At 38.2% G+C, this 17314-nt stretch overlaps 1 protein-coding gene across 1 annotated transcript in view; it reads left to right on the top strand.

The window, feature by feature from the left end:
* Positions 1 to 17314, top strand: part of FRMPD2 (FERM and PDZ domain containing 2) — a 61403-nt gene that overhangs the window by 28687 nt on the left and 15402 nt on the right. The window contains exons 11-27 of the mRNA XM_062001700.1: positions 331 to 402; positions 1055 to 1229; positions 2251 to 2401; positions 2492 to 2630; positions 3480 to 3632; positions 6081 to 6266; positions 7170 to 7326; positions 9814 to 10024; positions 10918 to 11021; positions 12050 to 12148; positions 13246 to 13353; positions 13474 to 13590; positions 14054 to 14289; positions 14854 to 14958; positions 15478 to 15571; positions 16039 to 16124; positions 16328 to 16472. Coding sequence (XP_061857684.1) covers positions 331 to 402; positions 1055 to 1229; positions 2251 to 2401; positions 2492 to 2630; positions 3480 to 3632; positions 6081 to 6266; positions 7170 to 7326; positions 9814 to 10024; positions 10918 to 11021; positions 12050 to 12148; positions 13246 to 13353; positions 13474 to 13590; positions 14054 to 14289; positions 14854 to 14958; positions 15478 to 15571; positions 16039 to 16124; positions 16328 to 16472 — 2338 coding nt within the window. The remainder of the gene's footprint in view (positions 1 to 330; positions 403 to 1054; positions 1230 to 2250; positions 2402 to 2491; positions 2631 to 3479; positions 3633 to 6080; positions 6267 to 7169; positions 7327 to 9813; positions 10025 to 10917; positions 11022 to 12049; positions 12149 to 13245; positions 13354 to 13473; positions 13591 to 14053; positions 14290 to 14853; positions 14959 to 15477; positions 15572 to 16038; positions 16125 to 16327; positions 16473 to 17314) is intronic.

Genomic DNA, 17314 nt, shown 5'->3' with positions numbered 1-17314 from the left:
GTATGCAACATTCTCTGAAGTGGATGCTCAGCAAGAAAAAATGTGTCTTGTGCTGTTAAAGTTTGTTGATGTTAAAACAAAAGAATACAATGTCTGTTAATAAGAAATATCAGTCAGCTTTCATTACAAGAAAGAAAGCAGCTCTCCATTTTAATCTGCTTCCCTGTGGACACTAGGCCTATGAAATCACAGTGGTGTGTATACATGTGTGTATGTCTGTGACGTTCCTCACAGTAACTGGGAAATCAATTAAGTTTCTGCAAGGGTCATAAAAATAGATGCCTTTGTGACATTAAGGAGACACTAAATTTCTAAATTGCTTCCTTACAGTTTTCAGGTCCAGAATTTATTATTTTGTCTAGTGAACCACCAGTGAGCTTACAGCTGCCTGGATCAATTGTGGTAAGTATGAATATTAAGAATTTAGAACTAATCTAATGACTTTTTAGTTGGGGCTCTTTATAAATTGCATCTGAGTCCCAATCCAGTATTCTTGCCATATCCTCCTTGCAAACCAAGGTTCCTGCAGAAGTACTGAGACTTCAAAAGAGGTCATTTAATTTCAAGTGCTATGTAGTTATTTCTGTTTGTAGGGAAATAGCTTAATTCATCATTCTCAGCTAAGAATGTTCAATTTAGTACAAGACTTCTGAGACAAAGATTATACAGCCAAGTATACAATGTGGAATCTAGTGCCAATGTATTAGACCCCTCCAGTTTGCAGACACATCATCTACCATTCATTAAAATAAAGTAAAAAGTTGAGAACACACATCAGTAAAAATGAAGGGAAACAAAATTTGGAATTACCATCAAAGCTAGATTATAGAGTCAGAGTATGCTCAGCTGTTCTCTTGGGATTCCCTGTTTTTTTAAAAAACTATAAATTATAACTAATTCATGAGAAGAGAGGCAAGGAATAGTATAGCATTATGACCAATTCTATCAGGGTATGTAGAGGCAAGAGACTAAAGGGCCTCAGTAACAAAATGCTGTGAAACTTGCATTGCTTATACTTAGAACTCATCCTTTATTCTTTGTTAAATATTCTTAGACTAAAAAAGGGAAATCCTATTTGTCCCAAAGAGATCTCAACGTGATTCTACTCAACGGGCAGTGCCTTGAGGTGCAATGTGATATCAAGTCCAAGGCAAGAGATGTTTTCAATACCGTGTTGGCGTATGCAAACTTGGTGGAACATTTCTACTTTGGCTTGGCTTATCTGAAAGGTAATGAGAGACAGCTAACTACAGTAACAATACTCTCCCTCAGTGCCTCTGTAGCCACTTTATTAATTCCAGAAAGATCCTTCAAGACCCTCAGATGAAAGCAAATGCAAAACTTAGGCAAAAGTAAAGTATGTTGCTTTAAATAGTACTACACTGACGTAAAGCATATATATCCTAGGACTGTGCATCAGTAGAACCATACTTTACTGACTGATATTCCCATGTAAAGAAGGCTATGCCCTAGCCTAGCACTGGAATATGATTAAGACATATCGCTCCAGCAGAAATTCCAGGAAACACTTTACTGAGTGAGACCGACTGTCTTTATTCCTAGATATAAGTTAGAGTACAGGCTCAGCTATTTCACCTATAAGACATGCATCGCCCTACCCCATTTCTGATGGCAAGCATGACTGAGGCACTAGGAAGAAGGATACTTTGTGTGTAGGGCATGAGGATTACAATTGGATGCAGAACCTGGATAGGACAAGAGAAAATGGGTTCAAGTTGTACCAAGGGGGGTTTAGATTGGACATTAAGAAGAAACTTTTCACTGAGAGGATTGTTAAGCATTGGAAGGGGCTGCCCAGGGAGGTGGTGGAGTCACCATCCCTAGAGATATTCAAAAGATGAGTACATGAAGAACTGAGGGGCATGGTTTAGTGATGGACTTGGCAGTGTGAGGTTAGTGATTGGACTTGATATTCTCACAGATCTTTTCCAACTGTAATGACTCTACAATTCTACTATTGTGAATGGTGAGCAGAATGCAAGCTCTATCAATTCCTGAGTGATTTCATGGATATCACAAGTCCAGCATCTAACAAATGTAGTCCTAAATTATACACTTTTATCCTAAGTTCTCCATCAAAGAAGCAGTAAGTTAAGCTGTGACACAGAGAAGCAAATTTCAACTGACATCTATGATCCATTTGATTTTCTTGTTGCTAGTGATGGGCAGCAGAACTTTGAGCAAGTGAAGTATATCCAGACATCACAGAAACCAAAATTCTTGTTTCAGGAAAAGAATTCTTCTTTTTGGATGAGGAGACCAAACTCTACAAAGTGGCTCCAGATGGCTGGAATGACCAGTCCAAGAAGAAAACCTCCATCATTAATTTCACACTCTTTCTAAGGATAAAATTCTTTGTCAATCACTTCAATGTTATCCAGTAAGTACATGGCTCTGCAGGAAAAACAGGAGCATTTGGAGTGACTGTTTAAGGCTTCTTGTGTGTTCCTAAACTTTTTTTGTGTTCCAGGCATGGCTTGACAAGGCACCAGTTTTACCTGCAGCTTCGTAAAGATATTTTGGAGGAGCGATTATATTGCAATGATGAAACTGCCCTGAAACTCGGTGCTTTGGCTTTACAAGCAGAGCTTGGCAACTATGCTTCTGAGGTGTGGAGAAATAATAGTGTTTCTTGGAGGTCACTCACAACAGCTTTTGCAGCTTATGTTTGTCAGAGAGTTCAAAGAAGAAATGTGAACAGCACTCAGTGTCATCTAAGTCTTTCAGAAATCACATTTCAGATGTAATTTTTTAAAATTACAAAATTTGCCCGATTAAGGGACAAAAATGAGTCAGACGGATTTGGCAGGAATTATGGCAGAATCATGAAAGGCTCTTGGTCCTTTGTAATGGATAATATAGCCCAGAAGCTCCAGAAAATATGCAGAAAAATTCCAAATAAACCTTCTAGGATTCACAGATATTTTGTGAATAGGCTCAGATTCCTAAGCTGCAAAGACAGGATGGTCACTGATGGTATATCTGAACTAGTTATCTTAGGTTTGAAGTGTACAGAAAACACTCATTTATATTTTCTACCATATCTTCAATTATATAAATCACTGTAGCTCTATTAATTGAATTCAGAGTGATCTGACTCATCTGGTCAGATCCATCTTGGTGTTGAGAACTTCACTGTAGGTTGTACTGAGACAGTAACTGCCAGATTTAAGTGAAAGACTGCAGGCATATCTGCAAGACCAGCTCATTTGTCCCCTCTGCACAGAGAAGTAATGTGTGCTTTGAGCATCTGGCAGAGCACAGGTGCAAGAGGAACATTTGTCTGTCAGGACACTACCTGCTGTTCCCTGCCTTGTTTTAAGATATCTCAACAGGGTGACTTCAGCATACAGGTCACTCTGAAAATGGAAATGCATTGAATAAGAAAAGCCAAGAAAGAACAAAAAGCTCCTATCTCTTTTGTTTTGTTTCAGTTTGTTTTTTTTTTTCTCCCAAAGATGCATGGAAAGAGCTATTTTCGTGTTGAAGACTACATTCCAGCGAGCAGAATACAGAAAATGACCTTGGCATACATACAGCGAGAGCTTGCTAAACTACATCGTATGAATCGCTCCCTGTTTGAGGATGAAGCTGAACTAGAATTTTTAAAGGTAACTTTCCATGCCTCAAACATTATTTGTACATTTTGAGATAAAAAGCCCCTCTCTATTAACTATTTTCTGTTATTTGCTTCTTGCGTGACACAGTGCGTTTTAGATATGGTGAACAAATTTGAATAGTCAATAAAAAACTCAGAATTTCATTCTGCTGTGGATACTGTCATTCTAAATAACTTACATCACATTTATATTGTAGATTTCCTTTCACTGATAGTTAATGCACATCTCTAGGTATTTTCAACACCACTGGGTTGATGTAAATTTTCAGTATGTTTCCAACTTGTCTATTTTTAAGATGATTATAGATCATAGAATCAAAGAATCATAGAATGGTAGGGGTTGGAAGGGATCTTTAGAGATCATCTAGTCCAGCCCACCTGCAGAAGCAGGGTCACCTAGATCAGGTCACGCAGGAACGTGTGCAGGTGGGTCTTGAAGACGTCCAAGGAAGGAGACTCCACAACCCCTCTGGGCAGCCTGTGCCAGGGCTCCCTCACCTGAACAGTGAAATAGTTTTTTCTTACGTTTAAGTGGAACTTTTTGTGTTCAGTAGATACACCTACTGAATGTATTACAGATTATTGTAAAACATAAGAGTAAGCACTTCCTTGACTTCTGAAATTGCAACAGCTGTTCAACCACTTTCTAAACATGTAGTGATTATTTGTTCAATTATTTGTTACCTGTTAATTCTGGAAGTAACAAAAGGAGATACATTAAGTATTTTCACACATTACTATTTCTCTAAGGCTCTAGAATGTCACAATAATGTGGGATTTTTTTCCCCCCTTCTCTGCTTTCCATCAAATTTTAAGTATCGGGGATTAGATAATGGGTAAATAGCAATAGCCATTTTGCTTCAGTGCCACATGTTATTATTTATAGCATCAGTGTAGTGCAGTTGCTAATTATATTAGCTTCTCATCTAACACTGTCAGTGGAATTGAAGAAATAGATTAAAGCTTAGCCTTAATGACAGTCCCATCATGCGTGGCAAATTCAATGAAGAAAAGCAGCTTTGTTGGTCTCTGTTTCACTGAGTAAGTTTGTAGAAGGAGACAACACGTCATGCAAAGTGGGAAAGATAGCCCCTGTGGCAAAACCCTGCAAATTCCAAATATGAAAGGAATGTAAAATTAAAAACACAGATTCAGTTAGTGATTATAGGTGCCCCAGTTTTCAGGACCTGAACACTTGTGCTTTGAATACTTTCTGAAAAACAGATCTTCTCGAAGTCTTTTATTTTGGTCACTGAAAATCTCTACTCATGTCTGAAAAGTCATTTGGGGATTCTACATTAGCTTCCTGAGGGGAAAAAAAAAAGGAATAAAGTTTTAGAATGAACTCATGTTGATCTGCAGATCACAAAAGAGGACAGAAAATCATCCTCTCATTCCATAGTTCTGTAAAGGATCTGAGTCACATTTTAACATTTTGTGGCCAAGTGCAAGTAGCAGAAAGACAAGTAAAAACACTCTGAACCTCTGAGTGAGATCCTCAGAATACCTTCTACACAACTAGTTAACAGGTGCAGAAACTAGCTACTTAAACCCTTAATGTATAATCCTACTTAGCTTTTGCCCAGCAAAGAGCATTGTGCAAGAAAGAAGTGCTGTTGCTGAAGATCTATTATTATAAAGTCTGGCACTGAAGGAAATTCTGGGGAAGTGAAATTCGCTCAAAAGTTACCACTATATTTAAGTGAGATACTTTGAGGTACAATTTAGCAAATCCTGTAGCTTATGCTTCTGGGCACTGAGAAGTTATGTCTGATTTTAAAAGATGACACGCACAAAGGAATGGGTGTAGGTACCTGAGGGGGTTTGTTACAGGCTGGGAGCTGTGGTGTCACTGCAGTTAAAATTTCCAGCTGGTTATCACTACTGTAGAGAGGAAACCATGTGAGCCCATAACAGTGTCAGAGTTCCTGTCACTAAACTATTAGCAGTTTTACTAAGATCTTTGTATTTGCTATACCTCATGGTTCCTGGTCTTGCTCAGGGAAACAAAGGCACAGAAAAGAAAATGGAAAAAGACAAGGTTTAATAGTATTCAAGCAACATTAGTCTTGCATGGTTTTCTGTTCAGAAATGCACACAAATGCCAAGTGGCAGTAATACTGAGCCCCTCAGTGCCACTGTAATGTTTATTGTTCAGGAAGCTACATAAACCTCTTGCATCTTCAAACGTGTGTGGGAAAGTGTTATTTCATTTTTACACATGGAAAATGGATGCATGTAATGACATATACCAAAGTAAGGTGATGGCTCTGTGAGGCAGTAGGTATGAAAATTTGGTAAGGTTTCTCAAATGTTTTGTGGCAAAGTGAAAGAATATTCAGTAAAGATACTTAAAACCACTTCCTCTCCCATCTACCTATCTTTTCTTCCAAAATCTTTTTTTGAATAATGCATAGTAAATGCACATTTTCTCTGCAAGGTGACTCAGCAGCTTCCTGAATATGGAGTATTGTTCTATCATGTGTCTCAAGAGAAGAAAGGAGCAGGAGGGGACATCATCCTGGGAATCTGTGCCAAAGGCATCATTGTATATGAGGTCAAAAATTGCACAAGAATTGCCAGTTTAAGATTCCAGTGGCGTGAAACAGAGAGAATTTCAGCTCATGTGAGTTAGAACCAAATGAATCTCTTCTCTACTCTACTACTTTACTTCGCTTCTGCCTGTAACTTGAATAAGATTATTGCGTTCACAGACAGAATTAGACTCATACTGTACAGCAAGTCCTTTCTCAAAACAGTCCAAAATCAAGGCTGGATCTGGATGCGGATACCAAGATATTAAGTTTTTCCTGAGAATAAGTTCTAGAGCTTTTTTGCCAAGGCTGAAGTCAAATTACCATAAAACCAAATGATCTGTTTTTGACTCTTACAGAGACACCGTAAAATCTTTATGGCATATTCCATATTCATTTGTCTCATATCTTTTCTCTTTCTTTTGTTTTCCCACCTACATCAGGTAATGTGATCATATTTTCCTCTTCTTTCCAAATCTCATTATTCCCATCTTCATCTCTTAATATGTTGATGTGTGTTAACAAACTGGTATTGGTGACAAGATTATGACCCCTTCTGAATGGTATTCTGCCATCAGAGTGCTATCAATCTACTATTGTATAGTGCAGGTATCAACTTGCATCTCATATTTTCCAGCCTGTTTGCTCTTCCAAAATGGATCTTCTGCCCCTTGAAGTGTTTTTTTCATGTTTACATTAAACTGATTTCATCATCTTAACATCTGTAGAGCCAAATTTTGCCAGTTCTATCAACCTGCTCTCAGTGCAGTCAAAGTCTAAAGGCTCTTGATTTTTGACATAGAACACTTATGATCTCAGTGACAAACGCCTCACTAATAACTGATGAATTTACAATAGGCATTTACTACTCTGCAAAGGCATGAAGCAAGATATAAATACAAGTGGACAAACCAAGTAGATTATACGAATGAACTTTCAATACTTCAGTGTAATGACTGAAATATAAAGCAAGCTGTGGGTTTTTTCCCCCTTAGAAAAAAAAATTCATGATTGAAAGCAGCTTCAGTGGCAAGAAACACACCTTCATTACTGATACAGCAAAGACATGTAAATATCTACTGGACCTCTGCTCTGCCCAACACAAATTCAACGCACAGATGAATTCTAGACAACTTCATCAAGCTTCATCAGGTAAAGTGCAAATGCACTTTCGTTATTCAGGCCATAGGACAAGGTTAGGTTTAAGAAACTGAATTCAGTAAAGATGAGAACCAGAACGTGACATATCAGTTTAATTGTGCTTCAGTTTCTCATTTGTAAACTAGGAAATCATGTCTCTTACTTCACTGGAAGTCAGAGGTATGTGAGTGAAATTTAGCATCTGCATATGAGTCAGTGGATGCAGTGGGTAGAGGGGGAGTTCTCTGATGATAATAACTATGAAGCTAAAGTTAGACTTTACTTTTTTGTTAAATGTGATTACACTTCACTAAACCTGCTGAGAATTTTGAAGAAATGTATCAGACTCACCCCATATGTAACCTGAGAAATGTTCCACACAAAGAATAGCTATAGCAGTGCCTAGATGTGCTGGAGCTGAATTTACTTAACTAGTTATTTTGCATAGGATAGAGATTGAACCCTGTGGTTCAGTCTCAGGATGAAACCACTAAACTAAAGGCATATCAGTCATACCCACACAACTATGTAGCTGCCAACTGCTCTTAGATTTTGCCGTGATTGTGGAAGATAAGACTAATACCTCTTTAGGTTTCGTATTTTCCATATTTCTAGATGAGTCTCTGCCCAAGGGCAATTACATAGCAGTTCTCACCCATGGTTTCCAGTACGCTCTGTAAAGATAGGTAACATTCATTATAGGGAAACTGAGACACATAAGAAGTAACAGCCTAAGCTGTTATCACTCTTGACTTCAGTGGAGCAATGTGAGTTTTCACTAGGTCACCTATTGCCTTGGACAGAATCATGATCTTTTACAACCACTGAGTATTTGACCCAATGAGTCATAGAAGGACAATTAAGTGTCATGCCTTACCTACTGGAATAGCCCTTTCTCTAGTAAATCTGTAGAAGTGTTAGTAACAAAGTATATCATGAAATATAACAGGATGATTGATATATTGCTTCTTTCCCACTAAAATTATTTAATGAAAAGTGAAATTCCATCTGCACAGATTTGTTACCATGGAAAAGGCACTTGGATGACATTTGAGTCCAAGGCAGCTTTTGTTGGTTGGGATCCTCTACCTTCAAACATAACATAGTGAGACTGTGATTTGTAGCATACAAATGAATGCTAATAGTGAATCTTAAAGCTTCCTGTGTTACATTTGCTTGTGGTAATATATCTTAAAAAAACCTCGCCCTATATTTCATGTATTGTCCATGTATAAGAGAACAAAAAGATTCAGAGCACCTCAAATCACTGAAACAGGCCAGAATTACACAAGCTGTGTGACTGCAGGTTCTGAGGTTCAGTGTGAGCTTACTGTCCCAGAAAAAAAAGTGTTGTGGAGGCAATGACAGCCAGTAGTTCAAAATGCTGCCTGTGCCACCACAGCGAAGCTGTAAGAGATTATAAGGCTTTTTCTGCATGAGAGGAGTTCTTGCTTCTGCTGCACTGTTCAGATATATGTCACCATCTTTTCAGAACTTGCTAGCACCTTCCTGCTTTGAAATCACCATGGCAACTCTCAGTCGGCACTAATATTGTGGACAGTTAAGCCTTCTGATGACTTAACAAACGCCTCTGATCAAAGTTACTGAGGAAGGAGGTTTAATGGTGCAGAGCAGTGTTCTAGGAAGCTTCATTCAGACTAATATTTGTTAGGAAAATGCTCGAGAGGTCAACTGTCACATACAAGCAGAATTAAAGCCCATATTTGTGGCAGCCTATACCAAGCAGGATCCTTGGTTTACTTTTTGACGTGTCCAATTGCCTGCTGTCCTTCTCTCCTTCAAGTCCCCTCTCTGGCCCACTAGTTGAGAATCTAAATAAATTAATAAGGCCTCCTCCGGCACTAACTTGTTTCAGGGAAATGAAATCTTCTGAGAGGATAGATTTGTATACAGCAGAGCTCAGATGTCATTAACCAATATATTTCACCCAAAGCTGCAGGATTGGATAGCAAGCATTGTCACCAAGATGGTCCCCTACTCCACTTCACCTATGCAAATCAATCAGGGCAAACCACCAGCTCCTTGGACCCTTTCCGAAATTAAGACAGCATGAGTTAGTAGACTTCCTACTTATATTGGAATTGTGGGCCTGGGAAGGATGAGTAACTACCAACCTGCCTAATTCAGTCTTTGGCACACAAGTATTTCTCACACACCTAAGCTTCACAAAACATACTTTACAGAGATATTCAGGTTTAAATAGGGTTGTACATTTCATCTTTCGTCTTTGTGGGGAGTGAATTGGCAGTATGATTCATAGAAATTAAATCTAAATACAGCATATACTTTCTATGAAGGAAATGGATTGGAAACCCTTTCCAGTCACTCCATGGCCTAAATATCCTCAAGGATACCATAACAAATGTATCTGTGATGTCAATATTTTTTTTCTGGCATGTTCAAAAGGTCAAACAGAAAGACGGGATAATGTTAGAGGATTTATCTTTCCTTTCTCCTCTTCTCTTCCTTCTTATTCAGAGGAAAGTAAATTTGTGGAAATAGGCAAATCAAATTCTGCATATGCAGCTCAGCAGGAACACCTTGCCCTGATTCAGAGACTGTCTCGTTCAGAGAATCTGCTCTATGGAGCAAATCTGGAAAACCTTTCTGCTGGGATGTTGAGCAAATCTTGTGATAACCTCAGTGCAGAAACCAACAAAAGGACTAGAGACAAAAGCAACCTTGGCAGGTAGGTTTCACTTTTCCTCTATGTGTGTGTAATACTCAGTCATAGTCATATCATTGAAGACCTCTATGATAGACGGTGAGGCAGACAGACTTCTCTTTTTTTTAGTCTTTATTGTGAGCATACCAAAAAGCCTGGGGCTCCATGGTGCCAGCAGTAGCAAAACCACAGTCTAATAGATAAGAACTTGTAAAAGAATAACATTTACTTTTGTACTAGACTCAGGAATGAACCACCTATTGGATTGTGAAGAAGGATAAAAATAAAGGAGAATAAAACTAATATCTTCAATGTCTGTATATCTTCTCTCAAAATGGCATCATATGAGCTGAAAGCACAGTGGAAGCTGGTTTTGAGCAGGTCTTACATAATTGATTCCTCCATGTCTAAAGGTGAAAATGACAAAAAACATAAAATCATTTTCATTTGCATTGGTACATTCACCATTGTAGGTGATTACTGTTGCTGCACAGTCTCAAGGCCTTTGATGAATTCTAGTGTCTTTTAGAATACTAAGAGTTAGAATAGAGCCAAAAAGAATATGAATTACCAGGAAAACTTTCAGATATGGTTTTGTCTAAATGGACAGTGGAGCCAAATGAATCATGTTGAGGCTATACTGTGTTTTCCTGATGCCTGCACTCAGAGAAAAACATAAGGGGAAATCAATTATGATGTGAGTGGTTTAATGGCAGCTATTATTTGGAAGCAAATAATGGCAAAGATAAGCTACCTCTCTCATACAATAACATGTGGCCCAAAAATTAGAATACTTGATGAAGGGCTATAAACATGTGCATTCCCAACTTGGCTCTGATAGACTAACGACAATGAAGAGAGTTAAATACCATTGTTGATTTGTTATTGTAATGCAGTCTTCATTTCCTGCCATGCAGATCCACATCGGGGCTATCCCAGTCAGAAATGCACATTAATTTCAATGGAAAGCAAAGGAGTTATGACTACCTCTCTATCCGTTCAACTCAGAACACAATCAGTGGTGAGTATACTAATCATAAAGAGAGACGGCACTCTTCAATATTTATTGTTTCAATAGCACAAGACCAAAATATATTCTACTTACAAACTGAAGAATATCTTTTAATGCATTTCTAGTCCTGGGAATTAACTCAGAATTTATCAAGACAAGCTGTTTTCTTCTCTTTCAGTCCTCCTTTCCTTTGAGATCAGTGATAAGAGACTTTGTTACACAATTATTCTATTCAACAATGCCTAATTCTCTCAATAGTTGTAGTCGGGCACACTCAGGACTCTCACGTGGGACAATATCCCTATGCTCAGAGGTCATCACTTCATTTGCAGTTGTGATGTACAAATCAATAAATAATCTGTGCGACAATATAGGCTCCAGGTCCTTCCTCTGCTCTTGCATTTTCACGACACTGACTGGAATAAGAACTAGACACCCAGTTTCCTAACAAAAGCCATATTGCATTTATACAGTGAGCAGATCTATGGAATATGAAGCTATGATTGTTTGATTAGTCCATTTTAGAATGTATACATTGTGGTAATCGCAAAATGCTATGTAATGTTAATGCCACAAAAGTCATGGTCACAATTAGTGCTGGTTGGATTGCACCTTCAGAGACAAAAGAGCCCACAGGGCCAAAGGCTAGAGTTTCCAAAGGAACCCATAGATTTTGTGTCCAAATCACTCTCATGTTCAACGGCCACTACATGCATGACTATTTAGATATCCTAATCTTAATAAAAACTTTGCAGATAAATGCATGTTCTCCCAGAAAGGAACATTATACAAAGAGCTTACACAGCTACTATGTACAGTAGCTGTGTACTTTTCATACTGTACTTTTCAAAGACTACAAATTTCCAAGCAGTTGTTTCAGCTTCCTTCCTGAACTATATTGTTTCAGAAGCAATAGTAATGTTGAAAACAAGGATAAAATAGATTTTTAATTTTTGAAGCCCCAGTTTTGTGTACTATATATATCTACCGTCTCCATGCATTCACCTGCATTTATTCTAGCTGTTTTATTTCTCCAGCACCTGGATCACCAGCCATCCAAAAGGAGGCTTCACTAAGTGGTCTAGAAAGAGAAATCATTTGTGTCAGCCTAAAACGTGACGCTAAGAATGGATTTGGTAAGTAAGGAACATGAATGTTATGCTTGTTACTGGGACTATTGGAACTCGGTGCTAACACTAGTAGTTACTGACTCAAGCTGGACAAGACTGTAACCTTCTTCACCTCATTTATTCTTCTTATAGAGTAAGACTGATAACTTTTGTGAAAGACTTAGAATTTCTAAGACTGAGCGCTATGACCAAGAACTAAACATATAGATCAAGACCACAATTTTTTCAGAGGATTAAGACCACAGAGGTCAAGGGGACTAAGCGCTGAGTGGAACGAAAGAAACAAAAGTTTAATTTTGTATCTGAAATACATGCACAGTGATTTCATTTATCTTAGACCTTACACAGAGGAAGATGAGGTCCTGCAAACCTGTCAAGGTATTGCCTATAGGGGAGAAAAATATGTGCACAAACTTAACATGAATGTTTCCCAATTTTTGGTTCTTATCTGGATAACAACTTTGTTATATGATACATTATGACACTATATCCTGTTCTTGTGGATGACTTCAGAGGACTATCATGTTTCACAGCTGACCATTGGATACAAGTAAACATAAAATTTCTAAATGGTGCAGGTTTGTGTTGAATATCCTGATTTCAAACCCAACTATTATATCAATGACAAGAATATATTCTGTAACAGGCAGAACATTCTGAGCTAGGATAGTATAATTGAGCTGACTGACAATAGAATTAAATTTCTTGAATATCTCTCACATGGCTCACCTCAAGGGCCTACATGATCTACAACACTGCTTGAATTTATCTAATGAGCTTTTGTACCATTTTTTTCCTGTAGATGTTAAATGCGAAAGTCCACATAGTTTATGACTCTTGTAAGAAAGTAGTTGGGATCTTTAAAAGTCCCAGCCAGGAAAGTATTCTTATTAATTCTATCCAAATAGCCACCAAAGTCACCAGCACACTTAAATTATATGTGAATTTAAATCAAGACCTTAATACTGTGTAAGTCAAAGCTCACCATTTTCCAGATCATGTACAAAACATGCTATTGGAGTAAGAGCCTTTTGTGATCCTAAGGTTCATCTTCACTAACCCTTCCAGTATTTCTGCATACTCATGCTGTCTCACTTTTGCAGGTTTTGTAATTATTGGAGGAGAAAATGTAGGAAAATTAGACCTTGGTATCTTTATCGCTTCAATTATACCTGGTGGACCTGCAGACAGAGCTGGAAATATCAAACCAGGTCACTGTCTTTAGTTTTTAATTAGAATTAAAATATTTCCATGGTTTAAAGTTAGCTACTCAGGATTTATTTCTTTATTTGGATGTGCTTTGTCTTGTTTTTATTCTTTTTTTTTAAAAGGAGGACGACTCATCTCTGTGAATAATATTAGTCTCGAGGGCGTTTCATTTAATACTGCAGTTAAAATCATACAGAATTCTCCTGATGAAGTAGAGCTCATCATCTCGCAACCCAAAGGTATAAAGACAAATGCCTTTGCTGGCTACAGGATACTAATAGCTAACTCAGGACATCAGTGTTTATTAGACACTGGGATTCAGTAATGTTTTCTTGCTACTCGGTGCTACTTATAACTGCAGTCTATCAGTGAAAACAGTCAGCCTCTAGTAAGTATCACATCATCTCTGTTCTACAGTCAGTGTGAACAAATCTCTCATGGGCTGCATTGCTGAACACCAAAGGAATTTAGGCATTTCTTTCTCTAGTAGAGAGTCATAGTTCTCTGCAGTGGTGAAGCACACATTTCTCCACACTTACAATATCCGTACTCCATTTGATAGTGACTGACTTTTTATAAATCTGGTTTCACAACCAGTTGATATAGGAAATTACTTTCTACTCCTGGGGCATAATAATGCTTGCCTTCAAGTTTATGTACTGTTTGCATTCAGCAAGGTTTTATTTTTGCATGGCTTTACAGACATGTATGAAGAAAGATTAAATGAAGAAAAGAATCTATCAAGAGGAAACAGCAGTAGTGGATCCGAGATCTCTTTCGCAGACAGTGGGAGAAAAAAAAATCATGATTATCACACAGCTTGCCCCAGAGAACAGGATATAAGTGTAGATGAACTTGAGAAGGCTCTTTCTTGGAGTTTGGCACCAAAATTGGGCCCTAGGATTCCAGTTCCTTCAGCTGATATCCTGGATGTGGAGGTAACAGAGGTTTTGATGCTGTTCAGTAATATTATGCCCTGTATGTGTCTTAACAACATTCTAGTTCTATTAAGAATGGAAAGTAACAAAGAAATGTTAAAAATGAGGAAAGGAGAAAGAAAACCTTGGAAGATGTTTCTTATTAAATTATATTGCAAATGTTAAAACCATAGACACGTCTAGAATATGTGAAAAAATGGGGAAACTGTTCTACAAAATATTATTAAAAATTCTCCTCCCTTTTCCAGTGGAGGCACAAAATTTTCAGCCAGACACAGAACAGGAACATTTCGTATCTAACTTCCTATTATTAGATAGCCTCCCTATCTATACTGAGTCTATGCACATATAGACAGATTATCTTTTTAATAATATAGTGCAAACTTGAAACAATGTTGAGGTATAAATGGTACCACTCCAGACTTACAGTGACGGCAGGATCAAACATTTTATATCTTCTGGAAATTGTCTCCCTTTTTTACTTCCTTCCTACCCCATCTCCCCCCTTCCCACCTTGTTTACTGAGATGCTGTAGTCTCATTGATGTTTATATTTTTGAGACAGGAACCCGATTCTTCGCACTTATCATCTCCATCTGAATCTAACTCAAAGGAAATTTATACTGTGGAGCTTGTTAAAGAAGATGGAACTTTTGGAATCAGTGTGACTGCAAGTGTTACTGTTAATCTTTTAGTGTGTTTTTCAAACTGTTATATAGCCAAGAAACAGATAGAGAAGTGTATTTATGTGGAATAAAGTTAGAAGATAGGCTGAAAACAAAAAACCGTTATCTTGGCATATTTCAAACTTAAGTGTCTGATTGATAGAGAAAGGATAAAGTACCGTCTCTGCTCACTCCCCAGTTCTTGCCCACAGAAGCTGTGAAAGAAGGATATCGGCATAAAGCATGTGGCAGTGCAAACCCTTTTCATCCATACTCAATGTGAGAATGAGACTTACAACTGAGAACATAAAACAAGATTACTGCCTAGGGAAGCATATTACAACTAGATGAGACTTTGGATTAACATCCTCTTCCCCTTTTTTCCCAAGTTTTTTTTTACAGAAAAAAACCCCAAAAAACTCCTGAAGCAGCTGCTTTGCAATATCTATGTATGTTGCTTTGATTTTTATCACAGGAACAACATGTGAAGACTCCCTTTTAATCTGTGGGTCTATGTTTTTCAGGGTGGAATTAATACTAGTGTGCGTCATGGTGGGATATACGTGAAGTCAATTATTCCCATGGGACCAGCAGATAAGGACGGACAAATAAAGATAGGTAACATGTCTCGCAATAAATCTCTGGGCTGCAGAACTCAATGTTAGCATAGAATGCTTATCCCAGGGACAATGACATACATTTGGAGTTGGAGGTTGCAGAACTGTGAAATGTAACATGCAGTCCATCTTTCCGCAGCCTGTCACTGTCCTACATGTAGATATCCCACTGCAAAGCCAGGAACCTCGTAACAACATTGTGCAGTTAGTCTCTGAAGCTGCATGTTAGGCTAGTGACTGAAGTGTACTTTCAGTGTTGTTATGATAACCAGATACTATCACTGCATTTACTTACAGAATATGTTTTAAAAGCTACCTGTAGAATGCAGTATAGCAAGCAATAGTGCTAAGTAATTACACAGGTAAGCTTAAAGATCTATTGCAATAAGGGTAGCCTCAAGGTTTACATTCACTGAACTTAAACTGTCAAAGCAACTTGACCCTTTTGTTTCTTTTCTTTTACCTCAGGTGATCGACTGCTGGAAGTAGATGGCATCAGCCTCTGTGGCATCACCCACAAACAAGCTGTGGAACACCTTAAGAAATCTGGCCAGGTTTGTACAACAGTAGAACTCAATAAAAATACCCAGTAGAATAAACTGCACTTAGTATGGAGCAGACTAGCAAAGCTAGGCCAAAATAAATTCAACCTCCCTCCACGCCCCATCATCCAACCCCATCCTCCTAAAAGTAAAAGTAAAAAGACTTAGGGCTCACAGTTAACTGTGTAACTAGAACCTGTTTATCATTGGTTTAGATTGCCAAGCTGGTTTTAGAAAGGGGAAACTACCAATTGGCAGAGCCACGCCTGACTGCTAATGACAGAAAGGAGGACCAAAGTGCAGTTTCTGTGGCAACATCCTTCACAGATGGTACCAAAGACTGCTGTTTTGTGACAGATGGTGAGTGATACAAAAGGGAGCTCAGGGTGACTTCTTAGGATGTGTAAGAATAGAATGAATTAAAATAATTCTATGAAGTTTCTGTGGGTTGGAAGGAAAATGGCACACTGAATAAAAATATAATATATATCTAATAAAAAATTTAACGTCATTGTCAAAAATAAACTTTGAACATAATATCTATGATGTACTTAGAGTTGCTAAATGTAGCTGAATTTATCCTAGTCGTAAACACTGTATCTCTCAATCTCCATGAGATGGGACTGGCAGAAGATGTACTTGTCTGTACTCTCTGGCACTCTCAGGCAGGAAGCGGCTGTGCTGATGTCACCAGTCTGTTGCCCAAGGAAAGCAGGGCCAATACAGTGGCTGATGATGTGTCAGTGGTAAAGCTAGGGTGAACTGTTGCCCCAGAGCCAGGACTGTAGACTGCCCTCACTTCATTTCTTAAAAACAGAACAGTGAAAGCAAGATCAGCAGCTCTGATTCCAGCATATGCTGGCTAGTGCAGGACCCAGACTCAAATCAGGCAGCTACAGAGTACTAAAGTCTACCCAGCACTTGTAGAAGAATGTCAGAGAAGGATAGCATTTGAATATTTTTATGTTGATACAAAAGCCTTCCTCCATTATGGCCTTGTAACACATGGCATAAAGTCTGTGAACGCACAGCAGCATGGAATTCAGTTCTCCCCATTCTGCCTGTGCAATTTAACTTTCAATAAGATAAAGGAACTCCAAACCTTTCTTTTGCCATTAGTATCAGTAGACCTATCTCTGCAGCACACAGGGAGAAGGTCTGCTGAGGTTATAGTTTACATCAGCTCATCAGGGAGTACGTAT

The sequence above is a fragment of the Colius striatus genome, chromosome 8, assembly GCF_028858725.1.
Source record: "Colius striatus isolate bColStr4 chromosome 8, bColStr4.1.hap1, whole genome shotgun sequence".
Classification (NCBI taxonomy): domain Eukaryota; kingdom Metazoa; phylum Chordata; class Aves; order Coliiformes; family Coliidae; genus Colius; species Colius striatus.
Note: the sequence above shows the minus strand (reverse complement) of the source record. Positions and strands in the feature narration are given on the sequence as shown.